General features: G+C 37.2%; 1 protein-coding gene across 5 annotated transcripts; it reads left to right on the top strand.

Annotated features, from left to right (window-relative positions):
• The first annotated feature begins 1,739 nt into the window (after positions 1–1,739).
• Positions 1,740–17,454, top strand: LOC122334941 (immune-associated nucleotide-binding protein 13-like). Of its 5 annotated transcripts, none has more exons than XM_043232804.1 (5): positions 1,740–1,940; positions 2,217–2,255; positions 2,591–2,646; positions 5,139–5,185; positions 15,026–17,454. In XM_043232804.1, exons 4-5 carry the CDS (start codon positions 5,145–5,147, stop codon positions 16,587–16,589), a joined length of 1,605 nt encoding a protein of 534 aa, XP_043088739.1. In that variant the 5' UTR covers positions 1,740–1,940; positions 2,217–2,255; positions 2,591–2,646; positions 5,139–5,144; the 3' UTR covers positions 16,590–17,454. The 5 variants fall into 5 exon arrangements, 4 of the variants coding, with proteins under 4 accessions (XP_043088739.1, XP_043088737.1, XP_043088741.1 ...); XM_043232802.1 differs by having other exon boundaries at positions 1,745–1,940; positions 2,591–5,037; XR_006248869.1 differs by having other exon boundaries at positions 1,763–1,940; positions 2,591–5,037; positions 17,014–17,454.
• Positions 17,455–17,859: the final 405 nt, after the last annotated feature.

Here is a 17,859-nt window from a genome sequence, read left to right as displayed (position 1 = left end):
CCTTGCAGAGGATCTGCGGGAGAAGGCTCACTGGGGAAAGGCATACTTACGTAACCCCCGAGGCCAGCTGTGTGACACTGCATTACATTGTGCCCGTCTTCCCCTGGTGCCCTTGGGAAACCACCTCAGCAACTCTGAAAGTTATGCTCACTGGAGACGCCCATGAACTATAACTCTGGCGGTTTTCCCCACTAAGAGATGAGCTGTACTATGAGGATTGTCACCTCCCTCTAGAGGTGCTAGTTCGGTTGCAACCTACTGGTGTGCCGGTTCATTCTCAAGAAACTGGCTCTCTTAGTAGACTATTTAACAGCATGGAAACTTTGCCAAATGTGTCTCAGTGAGTTCTGCTCACTATAGAAAATGGTTACAAAATCCAGTTTGGATTATGAGTAGATACTCTCTTGAGGAAGGAGGCCATAGTACTCCAGGCCTTCTGTCCTCCCTTCAGGGAGCCCGGTCGGCAGAAGCAAAACTGTATGTGTCCAGTGCAAGCACATATGCCACAGAGCTGCCCTGTGGACAACAACTAGTTTGTTGTCAGAGCCGTGACACTGTAGCCATTCCCCATAAGCATTGTATTAATGCAGTGTCTGTCAGTCAGTACAAGCTTTGTTGTGACAACAGACTGGGGGCTAACTTGAAGCCATGAAGAGAACACGGCAATAAAATTGGGCAATAGGTTAACTTATCCTGAGTCACTCCCCATCACATGGGTATAAATAGGCGACAGGTGTAATCACTCATTATATTTTCGCTTTGGAGCTGAGCATCTGCATGCTGCTACACGAGAGCTCACTGCTGCAAATGAAGAGGAAGAGCTGGAGTTGTTCCTAGTGGCGTTACAACACAATCAGCGGAACACAGTCGTTTTGAGTCTTTTTAAAGATGCCGTTTTGGTAGTCATTTTCAGAGGCTCCTGAGAGGACTCTGTCTGCTTTGGCACATCAATTGCCTAGAGCTGGCTGGTGTCACGCTTGCTATGCCATTCCCCTTACAAGGGTTGTGAGCAACTGACTCCACTTTTCAGTAAGTTTCTCATATGACGAACCCTCGTTGAGTATCCTTCAGCATCTTCTTCAGAAGGTTTGCTTCCTCATTGTTCTGCCAAACTGGAAGGTTGAAATCCCTTCTTACATAAGTAACCTAAGGAGACATTTTTGAGGAAAACATTCCAGGTCCTTCATCAGTACAGTATTTTAAATGTAAGTGTGATGTATTTAAAAAAAAAAAAAACCGAAATGCAAAATTTAAATTTGTTATGGCATTTGTAAAGACTTTTGCGTACCAAATAAAATAGTTCATTTTCCATCTGTTTTGCATGTTTTGACAATTTATTAAAGGTTTTTGAGATTTTTGCAAAATACCAATGTTTTTCTGCTAAATGAAAATTGAATGAAAATTTCTGCCAAATTATTGTTTGTACACTTTAATTCAATTAAGATACTTTTTGTTTGGTAGCCATAGCTTCCAGTCTTTTTATTCCTGATAATGTTTTAGGTTCAGACACACGCCATTAAAATCTAAATTAAAAACACGTCTTTAGCATTTAGTATACACATAATGTATCTCATAATCTTTATCATTCTTTGCTCATATAAACAAGAACTGCACAGTTTTTTCTCTATTTGCTTTTCCGTTTCTGCCATAGAATGGACATCCTGAGGTGAGGAATTAATTGTATATTTCCTATGAAGGTCTGAAATGATCAAATACTTGAGAAGAGATGGTGACAACAGGCAAAACTGTTGAAAAAGTTACTCTGTGTATCAACAGCGTATTATATATTTTATGTAACGCAAAAGTTTTTTGTAAATCACATGATCTTCAGGAGGTGGATATTTTCAGAGTATAAATACAGTTCCTGATTCTGTTGTCTGAAAAGTATTCAGGTTTGACTGAAGAAAGAGAGTAGGTTACCATATGAGGAGAGGGTTACTGTAAGTATGCATATTTTGTAATTTATTAAGTAGCATCTGTGAAGACAAAGATGTACATTTACATATTCAGGCTATAAAAAAAAAAGTCGAAAAACTCAAATAATTGAAAAGTCAGTCATTGAAGGCAGATAATCTGAAGTGTTGATCAGCATCTGAATGCCAGTTGGTTTACATTTTGTGCATTTTGTATATTTTTAAACCACCTGCCTGTGTTAGCTGGTGTGTTAAACCCTTGCATTTAATACATTTATGTAATGTGATTTTTTTCTCTTTCAGGACTTTAACTTAAAACATGGCAGATTCTCACTCTGAGAGGTAGGGATACTTCTGTATGGAATATAATTTCAGTCTATCATTGTTTTTTCTTTTTTAATACACCACTAAAACTGCATATATATATATATATATATATATATATATATATATATATATATATATATATATATATATATATATATATATATATATATATATATATATATAATGTATATAAACAATGTATACTATCGTAATATATTATTATAATATTACTTAAATATTTTTTGATGATCTAATGTGTCTACTACACACACAAAAACTGGTGCTGTATATTTATTGGGAAATAATTACATACCTGTATTTTTAATAACAGTATGTATTGTTTTTTTCAGCTATGAAGAGTTGATTACTCCACTGAAAGATGAACTGAGGAAAATTCTCAGGAACAGTAAGTCAGTAAAAGAAGGACCCACTACGAAATTTATATTAAACACAACAGTTGTGACCGAAGACAAATTACTGAGGAAAGTGAGACTAGGAGAGAAAAATGATGACAACAAAAATATGGTCATATTAGTGGTTGGGGAAACAGGAACAGGGAAGACTGCTTTCATCAATGCAATGATCAATTACATCATGGGTATCAGATGGGAACATAAAGTTTGGCTGGAAGTATCTGAGGAATCTGAAAACCAAACAGCAGCAGTGACTGTTTATGAAGTTTTTGCTCCGGACAGTCTTTTCTCTCTCACTGTAATCGACACACCTGGATTTGGAAATGCAACAGATGAAGATGAAGATAAAGACAAGTTCATTCCTAAAGTGTTACAGCAGTTGTTCAGATCTGAAGATGGCATTCATGAAATTCACGCAGTGTGTCTTGTGTTGAAGGCATCAGAAACTTGCCTCCATGAGAGACAGCAATATGTTTTAGATGAAATGATGTCATTATTTGGCAAAGATATTGAAAATCATATCTTATTAGTCTTCACACACCAACTTCACAAAACTCTCCCACCAAAAGTTTTTAATTTTATTAAAGAATCAAAAATTAAAAGTGCACAAATTTATTTTACGTTTGATAACTGTCAGAGTGACTACTTCAGGGAGGAAGACAGAAAGAGTTACAAATCATCCTGGGATCGTGGAATTGAAACCTTCAAGCAGTTTTTTGATTATCTGAATAGGATAAACCCAAAAAGCTTGAATATGACAGAAAGTGTGCTTAGAGCCAGAAAACAATTAGATGCCTGTGTCAGCAATTTGAAAGACAGAATTGTGTTTGCAGATTACAGAAAACAAGAGCTGGAGCAAACAAAATTAGCTCTGGAGGAAATTGAAAAAAGCAGAGAACTAGAGAATAACTTTGTATATGAAGTCGATGAACCATACAAACAAGAGGTCCAGATAGTGTCATCGTGGTGGCACCTGAGCAAACAGGCGACCCGCTGCACTGTCTGTGAGGAGAACTGCCACTTTCCAGGATGCTGGTGGGTCAAAGATCTGTCATGGTGTAGTGTGATGACGGATGGAAAGTGTACAGTCTGCACTGGCAAGTGTGACCACACTAAACATGTGAAAGATGACAAAATGTATGAGATTCGAAGAAGAAAGGTTAAAAGAACAAAGGAGGATCTGAAAAGGAAATATGAAAAGGAGGTTGGAGAGAAAAAGAGTCTGTTTATTGGACTAGAGAATGAACTCAGGCAGACAGAGGCAGAGAAGATCAGGCTTGTGGAAGAGTGTTACCAGTGTTTTGAGAAGTTAATGGAAACTGCATTAAAATGCACATCCATGTCCTCTATGCAACATCTGGACTTCATGATTGAGAGAGTGAAGGAGACTGGGAAAGAAGAAAGAGTTCAGAAACTTGAGGACCTTAAGAGACGAGCTGAAAAGGAAAACAGGCTATTTAGAAGATTTAAGAATCTTTGTAAAATATGAATAAATAACAAATAAAAAAACATAATGAATGTTTCATATTTCAAATCAAATTAAAGGAACAAAATGGAAAGTATGTTTACAATATAGGGTGTCTGAAATATTGGATTTCTGTCCAGTTTACATTACACTTCTTATGTAGTGAGCGATTCATGCCTTTTTAAAGAATTTTCCACAGTTTATTTGTTTGAGGTTTTCATGTCTTACTCATAGTGCTGTTTTTTTTTGTGTGAATCATTTTAAAAACTTTGTTCAGAAGCAAGCAGATGCGGTGTCTGCGAATATGACATGCATTTGAAAATGTGGAACATTGTTTTGGGATATTCTTTGTATTCACATCTCCATGATTTGTGTCAAAACAATACAGCTTTTGCTTAAAAAAGTAACAATTTAATTATGTTGTTCTGCTTTAAAAGCATACGCCTTGTTGCACAAAATGTTATGATTTTTGAGTTTGGAGAACTTTTAAAAATCAGTTGAGGTAAATAAGTAAATGAAAAAAAACTGAAAAGTGTCCACCGTCGTTCCTCAAATCAATAATAACTCAGACATGATGTTTTATGTGCTTTGCAGAATTATACAAAACACATTTTATTATTGGATGTTGTTGTTGCTCAGAAATCTTCAGTAATATGGTACTTACATTATTCTCTTTTAATTAATGCTTATATGTTGGCATGCTTTTTTATTTTAACATTTTTAGATGGTTTAGACCTTTATGCCACTGTCGAAACAAGTCTATTTTGTTTCTGGTTTAGTCTTTGTATCTTGTTCTCTTTCACTTTCTGGTTTCCTTTGTTAGTATTCTCATAAGTCACGTGATTAAAAGAACGTATGGGTGTAAATGCATATCCTGATATTCTAGTCAGTCTATTCAGGTTGGACTGGTGGAGGAGTTGTAAGTTTTTATCTATTTATCTGCTGACATGCTGTGAAAAAATAAAGTTAGCATAAAAGCACGTTTATGTTACTTACTTTTTCGTTTTTATGACTCTTTAGGACATCATGGAAACAGCCAAGACAGACACAGCGCCATTGTCTGAAAGGTAGTTGCATCATTACAATTGTTTCAGATCTTTAAAATTGTGTAGATTAATTCATGTGATCATGCACATCTTGAAAGTCCACAAATGATTTTAACAGATGTTAATCATTAATAATAATTGAATAGTTTATACTTTTAGATTGGGTACTGCAAAAACATTAACACACAGGTAATAAATGATTACGATGTCCCAATAGTAGATGTCTACACAACAAACAAAGATTAATAATCTGTTAAGCATTATGTAATTGATATTTTTTTGTCTCTCTTCTCATAAATTTTTTTTTTATAATCTAAGAAAAACTATTTAACAATTAAGTTGTTGTTCGATTGATGCATAGTAGACATCACTGATTTTCTCAGTCGCTTTGGCTCAGTTCTGGAATTTTTTTTCTCTCTCAAAACAAGTTCAGATCTGTGAACGTCTCGGTTACGTATGTAATCCTCGTTCCCTGAAGAAGAGAATGGAGACGTCACGTCGGATGACCGACAAATTGGGATCTCGTTTGCGATCTACTTCGAGTGTATCTAAACGAGCCAATGAAGATTGGCTCAAGACAGTGCGAGTATAAATGAGCCTAATAAATGTTCCACACCGACTCTGCACATTCCTGCGTGAAGCGTGCCGTTTGTTTGACTAAATCCAGCTCCATCCCAAGAAAAGAGATCCTCTGTGTTAGACAGAGTTTGCTCTTTTCCTGTTTGACCTGTAGACCCAACATGCTGAGGTGTCATAACACAAGGTCCCTGTGTTTGCACAACTGAACCCGGGACTGAGTTAGAATGAGTCGTTCAGGTAGTTGAGACACAGAGACCGCGCCATGACGTTCATCGCTCGTAGCGCGAGGTTCATCGCGATACTAAGTTTTTTCAGAACTTCCGGTTCATGACCACCCCCGTACAGGTCCCCCAGTGCCTTGGCCTGACGAACCTGCAACAGCGCCATAGCATGTACTGCAGATGCAGCTTCTCCATAGGCCGCATAGGCACTGCCGAACAGAGCCAATGAGTACCTACAGGCCCGGGAGGGGATCACAGTATCACCTCGCCAAGTAGAAACAGCATTGGGACACAGCTGCATTGTAACTGACCACTCCACTGGGGAGATCACCGTATACCACCTGGATGTGCCACCGTCAAGGGTGGTGAAGGAGGGGGAGCCACTGGGGCGGTTTCTGGCAGTGAAAGGTGCCTTACACACCCTAGTAAGCTCCTCATGCACTTAGATACACTCGAAGTAGATTGGTGTCTCGAAGCGAGATCCCAATTCGTCTGTCATCTGAGTGACCGACTGAAAGGGAGCAATTGGTTTCTTGTTCACATGAGATTCGAAGGAAATTGCATATGTCTGCATGTTGCATAATACCTATCAAACACTTCAAAACCTCTAAACGTTATTTCAGTGTATGAACCATCATATGCATCCATTCAAAATCAAAATCTGTCAGACATGCGTGCACTGTATATTGCATAATATCTGGCTTGTAATGTTTGTAATGTCTGCATATTGGTAAAGATTGTGGCATTTTAAGCAAGTGAAATTGTAATGAAATCACCCCACCATGTTTCGAAGCATATATAGATGGAGTTTTCTTAGCACAATCCCACATATTAACAAGGAGGAATATCACAACTGTCAAAAGCATAATTTACAGCAGTACTGTATAAAGGTATTACTTATACCAGGGGTGCCCAACCCTACTCCTGATGATCAACTGTCATCTGTTGATTTCAGTTAGACCTGAACTATGCAAAACAGTCGTTTGCCAGGAGCAGGGTTGGGCACCCATGAAAACATTTCACCTGTCCAATATCTCTGAGATGATCTTTGAGAATGGTTGGAGTAATCAGTGCTGATGTAACAGTTCAGGTAAAGGGGAAGAGGGGGCATACAGCTGTTTAAAGGAAATTCCATGCTGGGTGGAAGGCTTGCAGTGCTTAGCTGAAGCGCTAAGAGCAGACAAGCTGTGGCTGAGGAATGGTAATTGAGATGACTGGGTGGAGATGTTTGGATGCTTTTGATAATAAAGGAGAGTTATTAATTAATAGCAGGGCACTGCTTACTGAAGATTCTAGAAAAATTGGAATGATTTACTGAAATATCAAATTTGCATTGTGAATTGATAGTCAGGACAATATTCAAAAGCCAGGTGGTTCAGAATGGACCTTGTTGCTGTTTGTCTAAAGCTATGACTTCCAGTCATGTTGCAACAATGATACAAAAACATTGGAAATCTAACCAATGGGAACTTGGCCTAGGATATGGTGGAAAGACATGTGGAGACTAAGGCCAATACTAGGAGTGGTGTGCAGAAGTTTATCTTCAGTCAGCTGACTGCTTCCCTATTTTTTAAAATGAGAGATTTTCTAAAGCAAAGTTGTTCACCTGAAAATTAAGTAGGAGTTGAAATATCTCATACACCTACCTAGTGAGGGAGAAACAGGTTCAATGGAGGTGCCTTTGCAAATTTGCAGAGCACGCTGAAAGGGAAACTGGAGGGTCATTGTGGAGCATTCTTCTTAAGAGGACATGTGCTGGAGTTTGTGGGGTTAGGATACTGTTCACGGGACAGGGTGGAGACAGATGCCAGAGTAATTGTTAATGGGATGACGCAATGACTGCTTGTATAGGCTTGTAATAAAGATTGACATTACCTAATGAACAAGCTTCTCTCAAACTTATGTTTGGAATTTAATTTAAACATTTTGACCAATGTCAAAAATCATTGTAAGCATGAATGTATTTTGCAGATGTGAAGTGGGGTTCTGATGTTCTTATATGTTCTTACAATTTAGATGGTATTAAGGCTGTTTTTAGACTGTGACAAAGCGATTGAGAAAAACTACTGTAATTAAAAAAATCAATGCCTAAAATACAGGCTATAAGAATATTTTCAAGTTATTTAGCTTTTAGTCATATATACATCCAATTTTCAGATGGCTGTGAAAGCAAAATAGTGTAATCATCTAAAAAGATACAGAATTTTATGCCTGGATCTTTTATACAGGAATGAAGACTATGACACTCCAATGGAAGAACGATTAAGCGAAGTTCTCATAAACAGTAAAACAATAAAAGCGCCCACTACTAAATATATACTCAAAACATCAGTCTTAACTAAAGGGAAATTACTGAAGAAAGAGAGAATTGGGGGAAAAAATGACAAAAAACCAACTAAAGTTATATTGCTGGTCGGAGAAACAGGAACCGGGAAGAGCAGTCTCATCAATGCAATGGTCAATTACATCATGGGTGTCAGATGGGAACACAAGATTTGGCTGGAGGTTGTCGAGATATCAGATGAACCTGAATCTCATACAGCAGAAGTGACTGTTTACGAGGTTTATGCAGAAGACAGTCCATTCTCTCTTGCTGTTATTGATACACCTGGCTATGGCGACACGGATGGCCTTAGTAAAGACAAACTTATTCCAGAAGCTTTACAGCAGTTGTTCAGATCCGAAGACGGCATTCATGAAATTCATGCAGTGTGTCTTGTGTTGAAGGCATCAGAAACTCGCCTCCATGAGAGACAATCATACATTTTGGATGAAATTTTGTCATTATTTGGAAAGGACATAGAAAAGAACATAATTATACTCTTCACAAACTCCCATGATACTGTTCCAAAAAAAACACTTAAATTAATACAGACAGCAAAAATTCCATGTGCAAAGAACAAAGATCAACCTGTTTACTTTCAGTTTAATAACTCTCAGAGCGAAAACTATGATGAGGAAGATAGAGAGATTTACCAATCATCATGGAACAGTGGAATAAAAAATTTTGATAAGCTTTTTGATTATCTGAATGGGATAAACCCAAAAAGCTTGAATATGACAGAAGGTGTCCTTAGAACAAGAAAACAACTGAATGCCTGTGTCAGCAATTTGAAAGACAGAATTGTGTTTGCAGATTACAGAAAACAAGAGCTGGAGCAAACAAAATTAGCTCTGGAGGAAATTAAAAAAAGCAGAGAACTAGAGAATAACTTTGTATATGAAGTCGATGAACCATACAAACAAGAGGTCCAGATAGTGTCATCGTGGTGGCACCTGAGCAAACAGGCGACCCGCTGCACTGTCTGTGAGGAGAACTGCCACTTTCCAGGATGCTGGTGGGTCAAAGATCTGTCATGGTGTAGTGTGATGACGGATGGAAAGTGTACAGTCTGCACTGGCAAGTGTGACCACACTAAACATGTGAAAGATGACAAAATGTATGAGATTCGAAGAAGAAAGGTTAAAAGAACAAAGGAGGATCTGAAAAGGAAATATGAAGAGGATGTCGGAGAGAACAAGAGTCTGTTTATAGGACTTGAGAATGAACTCAAGCAGATAGAGGCAGAGAAGATCAGACTTGTGGAAGAGTGTTACCAGTGTTTTGAGAAATTAATGGAAACTGCATTAAAATGTACATCCATGTCCTCTATGCAACATCTGGACTTCATGATTGAGAGAGTGAAGGAGACTGGGAAAGAAGAAAGAGTTCAGAAACTTGAGGATCTCAAAATAAGAGCTCAGATAGAAAACGTGGGATTATATAAATAAAAAGAGAAACTATATAATGTATATCTGATGTGATGGTTAAGAATTAGTCTTTTTTTTTACTTTTAATTTTTATTAAGGGGTCGCACGATACATAGATGCCCCGGTTCCTTACGTACAGGGTTCATGGTGCAGTACAATTTTGGTACAATAGGGGGAAAAAATAAATACTATGCTTGGTTTCTTTTCATTTATTTTGAATAGACAGTAGTACAAATAAAGATGTTAAGCATATTGTACTGTCCCAGAGGAGTGCTTTGAGAAATAGAGTTGGGGTGAAGGAGGGATACCAAAAAACGGTAATTGCCAGATTAGCTAATTGTGCTAATTGTGCTCCTACTGAACCTCTTTGATAAAACATTCTATATAATCTGCAGTATTTATACGTTTAATAAAATACATTCTTGAAATATGTTCCAGCATTACTAACTTAACAGCGCAGTTGGTATTTTATCAAAATAAATAGTCAACGAAACAACAGGGTGCCATCTCTGGGTCACCCCCAGAACGCAACTGAAGTACAGAGCTTATAATTTACATAAATAAATGAAATATCTGGATTTATGCCGAATGAGAGAGGTAATAGGATAATTGTTACAAAAAAAAAAAAAAAAAGCTATAATTTGCTATTCATATTTTAAAATGTATCTTTTATATTTAGGACATTCTTATGAAACTGTATAGATTTACATATATTTTAGATTTAGTATCAACTTCATTACTTTTTTATTATAATTCTTTTGTAACAAAATATATTTTTTATTGTACTTTTTTTTTTGTTTTCATGCATCATGCTTCCTAAAAAAACCCAAAAAGCAATCATGTCTGAAATTCTGAGAAATTACAAACCACAAGCACTGCACAATTTTTAGATGGAGGCATTTCATTGTTGAATTCAGTGCAAAAAGGCGTCAACTTGTTAATTTTACATTACTTTATGTATTATACTGAAGAGGCTTTTTTTGGCTTTAGAAAAGGAACATGATTGCTCTTCTCACAAATCAAGTCTTTTTGTGCTGATGTTTTTAAGTCACTTCCTGTCTCCTGCAGTATCAGTTTCCAGACCCTTGCTTAGTGTGTCTTGTTATCTTATATATGGCCCTGGTGTTTCTTTAGTTTTTATGAGTTATTGAATTAAATGAATGTCTGTTTTCCCATTATTGTTCTATTTGTTTCCTTTGTTCATTTTGGCTTATTGTTTATTCTAGTTTTTTCATTAAATACTTGCACAAAGATTCTTGTCTTTGCCTGTATCTTGTCTTTGCCTTCTCCGCAACGTCACTGGTGTGTCTCTTTGGCTAGACAATATTAAGTATAAGTAAACTACTTACGTACTATTAAAATCAGATACTCTACGACTATTGTTGTTTTGGAATTGGTAACCTGTAGTGGAGTAAGTTTTACTATGATGTACTAACAGGTAATTTTACTTTTAGAATTTTCATAATCTCAACTAAATATTTTTTTGTTTAACGTAAAAAGTGATAAGGTAACTTCAAATTAAGTAAATAAAAATGGTAAAAATAATTTAAGGCAATGGGTTTCCTCAATATTTTTAAGTTAAGTCAACTGATCACTTTTTACAGTCGAGATATTTTTGGAAAATCCTAAAAAAGAAATGTCATCCTGTGCGTTTTCCAAAGCCTTGTTCTCAATTTCGTTTTTTAAATCTGTTGAATCAAGTCTGCTGTATATGGTGCCAACCCTCTGAGATAAGTCTTTCATACTAAATATTTGTTTATATGTATATAGTATGCTCTACAAACATAAACATAAACATAAGAGACTTTTTAGGTACAATGTTGCCTTGAATCCAGAGTAGCAAAAAATGTCTTGTTTCAAGTTTCAAGTTTCAAGTTTATTTGTATAGCGCTTTTTACAATGGCTATTGTTCCAAAGCAGCTTCACAAAAGCAAATTATTACGTAACAAAAGCAAATCATTCCACAGACAAAAGCAAATCACTACACAGCAGGATGCATTACAATACAGCAGGATGAATTACAATGCAGAAAGTTCAAGATAGAATTAGTCCAGACAGAAGGTTGAGTTTTCCTCGACGTCATCGCAGGAAGGTCATCTCCTCACTGGGTCCACTGGAGAGGCTCGGTAACTAGATGCCTCGGGATGTACATCCCGAGGCGGAGACAAAAGGATAATTAGCGTAGCGGCCATTCATACTATTGGGAATCACGATGTACTGTAGCATAGGTTTATGTTAATCTTTACGAGTATGCTTTGCTAAAAAGATATGTCTTTAGCCTAGACTTAAACTGAGAGAGTGTGTCTGATCCCCGAACATTAGCAGGAAGGTTATTCCAAAGTTTAGGTGCCAAATGTGAAAACGCTCGACCACCTTTAGTAGACTTTGCTATACGAGGAACTACCAGGAGCCCTGAGTTTTGAGATCTTAGAGAGCGTGACGGGTTGTAGCGAGACAGAAGGCTGGTCAGATAAATGGAGGCTAAACCATTTAGAGCCTTGTAGGTCAGTAACAGTACATTATAATCAATTCGGAAATGAACAGGCAGCCAGTGCAGGGAGGATAAAACTGGGGTTATATGATCATTTTTTCTTGTCCTGGTAAGAACTCGAGCGGCTGCGTTCTGCACTAACTGAAGCTTGTTTATTGAAGATGCTGGACAACCAGCGAGCAGCGCATTACAGTAATCCAGTCTAGATGTCATGAACGCATGAACTAGCTTTTCTGCATCTGAGAGAGAGAGCATGTGTCTGAGTTTAGCAATATTTCTAAGATGAAAGTAGGCAGATTTTGTAACACGAGTGATATGGTGTTCGAAGGACAGGTTGCTGTCCAATATCACACCCAAGTCTTTAACTGTCGGAGTAACGTTTATATCACATCCATCTAATTGTAGTTTGAGCTCGATATCAAAAATAATATACCAATTTAGGTTAATTTCAGTGAAAAAGCTTCATGTGCCCAAAACAAGTGCTGGTGAAGAAGGTTAAGAGGCCATCAAGAAGGTTGCTTTGATGCAACCTGTGTTGTTAAAAGCGCTATATAAATAAAAATGATTGATTGATTGATTGAAGAGTTTGAAAAATAATAGTAACAAACTTGAGGTATGGAAAATGTATTTTTCCTTTTAGTTATATTATTTTTATATGAAAAAAACTGACTAGAGCTGGGTTTCCAATGCACTCTTTCTATGTGTCACCAAGCCAGCAGAGGGAGCTCTTACCTCTGGGTTATCTGCGATCACTCCCTCTGCTGCTACTTCCTGTCTGAGGACTATAAATTCAGTAGCAGACCACTCACCTGCGGGTTGCATTGTTCACCTGTTTCATTTTTTAGATTGTTATTAGATTGCTGTTTCTGGTTTCCTTGGTTTTGACCCTGCCTGTCTTCTGTTATTCTAATTGTTTGCTGCCTGACCTGACCTTCGCCTGTTTTTGGATTTTGTTATTGCCTTGGCTCTTATACTCCTGTTTGCCCTGTTTGACGCCTGCCTGCCTGCTTTGACCGGTCATAGGCAAGATCATTGAAAAGGTAGTTCTGAATCAGCTGAACAGCTACTTGAACTCAAATGGTTATCTGGATAATTTTCAATCTGGTTTCAGACCGCACCACAGCACAGAGACAGCGTTAGTTAAGATAATAAATGATATTCGCCTAAACTCTGATTCTGGTAAAATATCAGTGCTGGTACTACTAGATCTTAGTGCTGCGTTTGACACTGTCGATCATAACATTCTTCTAGACAGACTGGAAAACTGGGTCGGGCTTTCTGGAATGGCTCTAAACTGGTTCAGGTCATATTTAGAGGGGAAGGGTTATTATGTGAGTATAGGAGAACATAAGTCTAAGTGGTCGTCCATGACATGCAGAGTCCCACAAGGCTCAATTCTTGCACCGCTCTTGTTTAGCCTGTATATGCTCCCACTAAGTCAAATAATGAGAAAGAATCAAATTGCCTATCACAGCTATGCTGACGACACACAGATTTACCTAGCCTTATCACCAAATGACTACAGCCCCATTGACTCACTCTGCCAATGCATTGATGAAATCAACAGTTGGATGTGCCAAAATTTTCTTCAGTTAAACAAGGAGAAAACTGAGGTCATTGCGTTTGGAAATAAAGATGAAGTTCACAAGGTGAATGCATACCTTGACTCAAGGGGTCAAACAACCAAAAGGCAAGTCAAGAATCTTGGTGTGATTCTAGAGACCGACCTTAGTTTCAGCTGTCATGTCAAAGCAGTGACTAAATCAGCGTACTACCACCTAAAAAATATTGCAAGAATCAGATGTTTTGTGCCCAGGCAAGACCTGGAGAAACTATGCCTTCATCACCAGCAGGGTGGACTATTGTAATGGTCTCCTCACTGGCCTTCCCAAAAAGACCATCAGACAGCTGCAGCTCATCCAAAACGCTGCTGCCAGGATCCTGACTCGAACCAGAAAATCAGAGCACATCACACCAGTCCTCAGGTCTTTACACTGGCTTCCAGTGACATTTAGAATTGATTTTAAAGCACTTTTACTCATCTATAAATCACTCAATGGACTAGGACCTAAATACATTGCAGATATGATCACTATTTATACACCTAACAGACCACTCAGATCACTAGGATCAAGTCAGTTAGAAATACCAAAGGTTCACACCAAACAAGGAGAATCAGCTTTTAGTTATTATGCTGCTCGCATCTGGAACCAGCTTCCTGAAGAGATCAGATGTGCTGAAACATTAGTCACTTTTAAATCCAGACTCAAAACTCATCTGTTTAGTTGTGCATTTACAGAATGAGCACTGTGCTGCGTCCGAACTGTGCTACTTTGCTTCTTTTATTTTAAACTGTTTTATCTCTTTTTGCTTTAAATTCAATTTATCTTAAATCAGTGTTTTTATTTTATTTTAATTTCTTTTATTGTTATTTAAATCTTGTAATTATTTTATTTCCTCTTTTGTAAAGCACTTTGAATTACCATTGTATATGAAATGTGCTATATAAATAAACTTGCCTTGCCTTGCCTAAATACAATTATTGCAAACTTTAAATTGAAAATCACATGGCAAATGTATATCACAACACTTAATTTAATTGTGACAATAAAATTATCATGTAATTCGTGTCCAGACACTGATGCCAAATAGCAATTTCTTATAGCAACAGAGTACCCATCAAAAAGTGACACCAAAGGGTCCTGACCAAGCATTAAAATGTGATGATTTTGGGAATGAAAATATGTTGGACAAGTGAATAAACAATGTTGTGTTTTATAAAAAGGCTTAATAATGTTTATTGTTGCTTGTTTTATATAGGAGTGAAGACATGGATACCCAAATAAAAACAGAGCTTAGTAAAGTTCTTATAAATTGTAAATCAATAAAAGGACCCACAACAAGATTTATACTCAACCTAACACAAATATCTGAAGAAGAATTACTGAGGAAAAAGAGACTGGGAGAAAAAAACAATGACAAACCTAATAAGGTCATATTAATGGTTGGAGAAACAGGAACAGGAAAGACTGCTCTCATCAATGCAATGATCAATTACATCATGGGTATCAGATGGGAACACAAGATTTGGCTGCAGATACCTGAGCACCACACTGATTCTCATACAGCAGCAGTAACTGTTTATGAGGTTTTTGTACAGGACAGTCCATTCTCTCTCACTGTTATCGACACACCTGGATTTGGTTCCACACAGAGCCGTGATAATGACAAACTCATTCCCAAGGCTTTACAGCAGTTGTTCAAATCTGAAGATGGCATTCAAGAAATTCATGCAGTGTGTCTTGTGTTGAAGGGTTCAGAGGCTCGACTTCATGAGAGACAGCAGTATATAATGGATGAAACTTTCTCTTTATTTGAAAAGGATATTAAAAACAACATTGTGATATTAATTACAAACTCTCATCAAACTGTCTCCAAAAAAACCTTAAATTTTATCAAAGCAGCCAGAATTCCATGTGCAAAACAGAAAGATGGTCAACCTGTTTATTTTAATTTTGACAACTGCCAGACTGATTGCATCGGCGAGGAAGACAGAGAGAGTTACAAAACATCGTGGGATAGTGGAATCAATAATTTTGAGCGGTTCTTTGCTTATCTGAATAGGATAAAAGCAAAAGCCGTAAATATGACTGAAGATGTGCTTAGAGCCCGAAAACAACTAAATGGTAAAATAAGCAACTTAAAAGACAAAATTAAACTGGCAGAGATGAGCAAACAAGAGCAACAGCATTTAGAAATGGAAATGGAGAAATTAGAGGAAGACAAAAGAACCATGAACAACTTTGAATATGAAGTGGACGAATTCACTCTAGAAAAAGTCCCCATTGAGTCAAAATGGTGGCACTTGACCACTCAGGCAACCTGCTGCACTGTCTGTCAGGAGAACTGCCACTATCCAGGATGTTGGTGGGTAAGAAATCTCTCCTGGTGTAGTGCGATGACAAAGAGGGGAACATGTTCAGTCTGTCCTGGAAAGTGTCACTTCACTAAACATGTGAAAGATGATCAAATATATGAAGTTGTCCATCATAAGGTCAAAACAATAGAAGAAAACATGAAGAATAATTATGAAAGAAAATGTGGAGAGAACAGAAGTTTGTTGATTAGACTAGAGAATGAAATTCAGCAGATAAAGACAGAGAAGATCAGGCTTGTGGAAGAGTGTTACCAGTGTTTGGAGAAATTAATGGAGACAGCATTAAAATGTACATCCATGTCCTCTATGCAACATCTGGACTTCATGATTGAGAGAGTGAAGGAAACTGGGAAACAAGAAAGAGTTGGAAACCTTGAGAATCTTAAGAGAAGAGTTCAGGAGGAAAATAAGAGAAAATCGCATAGTGTTTACCTAGGTTTAACCTAGAACCTAGATTTGTCGTATCAGTCTTCTGAGAGGATCTAGTTAGTAGAGAGACTGGATCCAGTACTCCTCATGTGAAGATCAAATCTAATGCTTCTGGTATAGTTGTCAGAATACTTGCACACTCTATAAAAGTCTGAAAAAACAGTCAGCTATCAGATATGCATGCATGATTAACAACATGTAACCACAGCTGCCCAACTCACTGCAGAATTAAATGTGCACTTCAACACTCCTGTTTCCACCAAAACTTTCAGGAGCTCCACAGGTGTCAAGATATGGGATGCTAAAGCCAATGGCCACTTGTGCCACTGCCAAACGTCAGTTTTAGTGTTGCAAGCAGTGAAAATCTTGGGCTGTGGACGATGTGAAACATGTTTTGTTCTCTGATGAGTTCTCTGACCTTCACTGTCTTTCCCACATCCAGGAGAGTTACGGTGTGGAAATGTACCACCCAGACTGTTGCATGCCCAGAGTGAAGCATGGGGGTGGATCAGTGATGAAGGCGGTGCCGTGTATCAGGATGACACTGTACCAATACACACATCAAGATGACAGGTGACAGAGTAGTTTAATGAACATGAAAATGAACATCTCCCATGGCCTGCACACTCACCAGATCTATATATTATTGAGCCACTTTTGGGTGTTTTGGAGGAGCGAGTCAGCAAACACTTTCTTCAACCAGCATCATCATGACCTGGCCAGTATTCTGCAAGAAGAACGGCTCAAAATGCCTCTAACCACTGTGCAGGATTTGTATCTGTCATTCCCAAGACAAACTGAGGTTGTATTGGCAGCAAAAGAGTCCCTACACCATACTAATAATCTATTGTGGTCTAAAACCAGGCATTTCAGTTTTGTTGTCCAACCCATATATATATATATATATATATATATATATATATATATATATATATATATATATATATATATATATATATATATATATATATATATATATATATATATATATATATATATATATATGTTTTGTGTGTTTTTCAAGTTATCTCCAAGTAATAAAGTATAGAAACAATGCAGAGCCAACTGACATGTTATTCATTACAGTATAGAAACTATTCTGGATTTAAAAAAAGTGTTTGTAGTATATTAACCTCTTAAGCTCTGGGCGTTCTTGGGAATTTTCGTTTAAATATTACATACTTATTTCAAATGTTTACCATATACACATACAGTGGAGAAAATTAAAGAAACGTTTCATTGTGAATAAAACCATTTGAACTACAAAATATGTATATGTGTGTAATTG

This window comes from Puntigrus tetrazona, chromosome 3, assembly GCF_018831695.1.
Source record: "Puntigrus tetrazona isolate hp1 chromosome 3, ASM1883169v1, whole genome shotgun sequence".
NCBI classification, from domain to species: Eukaryota; Metazoa; Chordata; class Actinopteri; order Cypriniformes; family Cyprinidae; genus Puntigrus; species Puntigrus tetrazona.
This window is presented reverse-complemented; position numbering and strand designations above follow the sequence as displayed.

What these genes read in the sequence shown, in the direction of transcription:
- LOC122334941 (XM_043232804.1), top strand. Translation starts at nt 5,145, where the DNA reads ATGGAAACAGCCAAGACAGACACAGCGCCATTGTCTGAAAG. An exon ending in ACAGCGCCATTGTCTGAAAG is followed by an intron (nt 5,186 to 15,025) that starts GTAGTTGCATCA and finishes TGTTTTATATAG; the next exon opens with GAGTGAAGACATGGATACCC.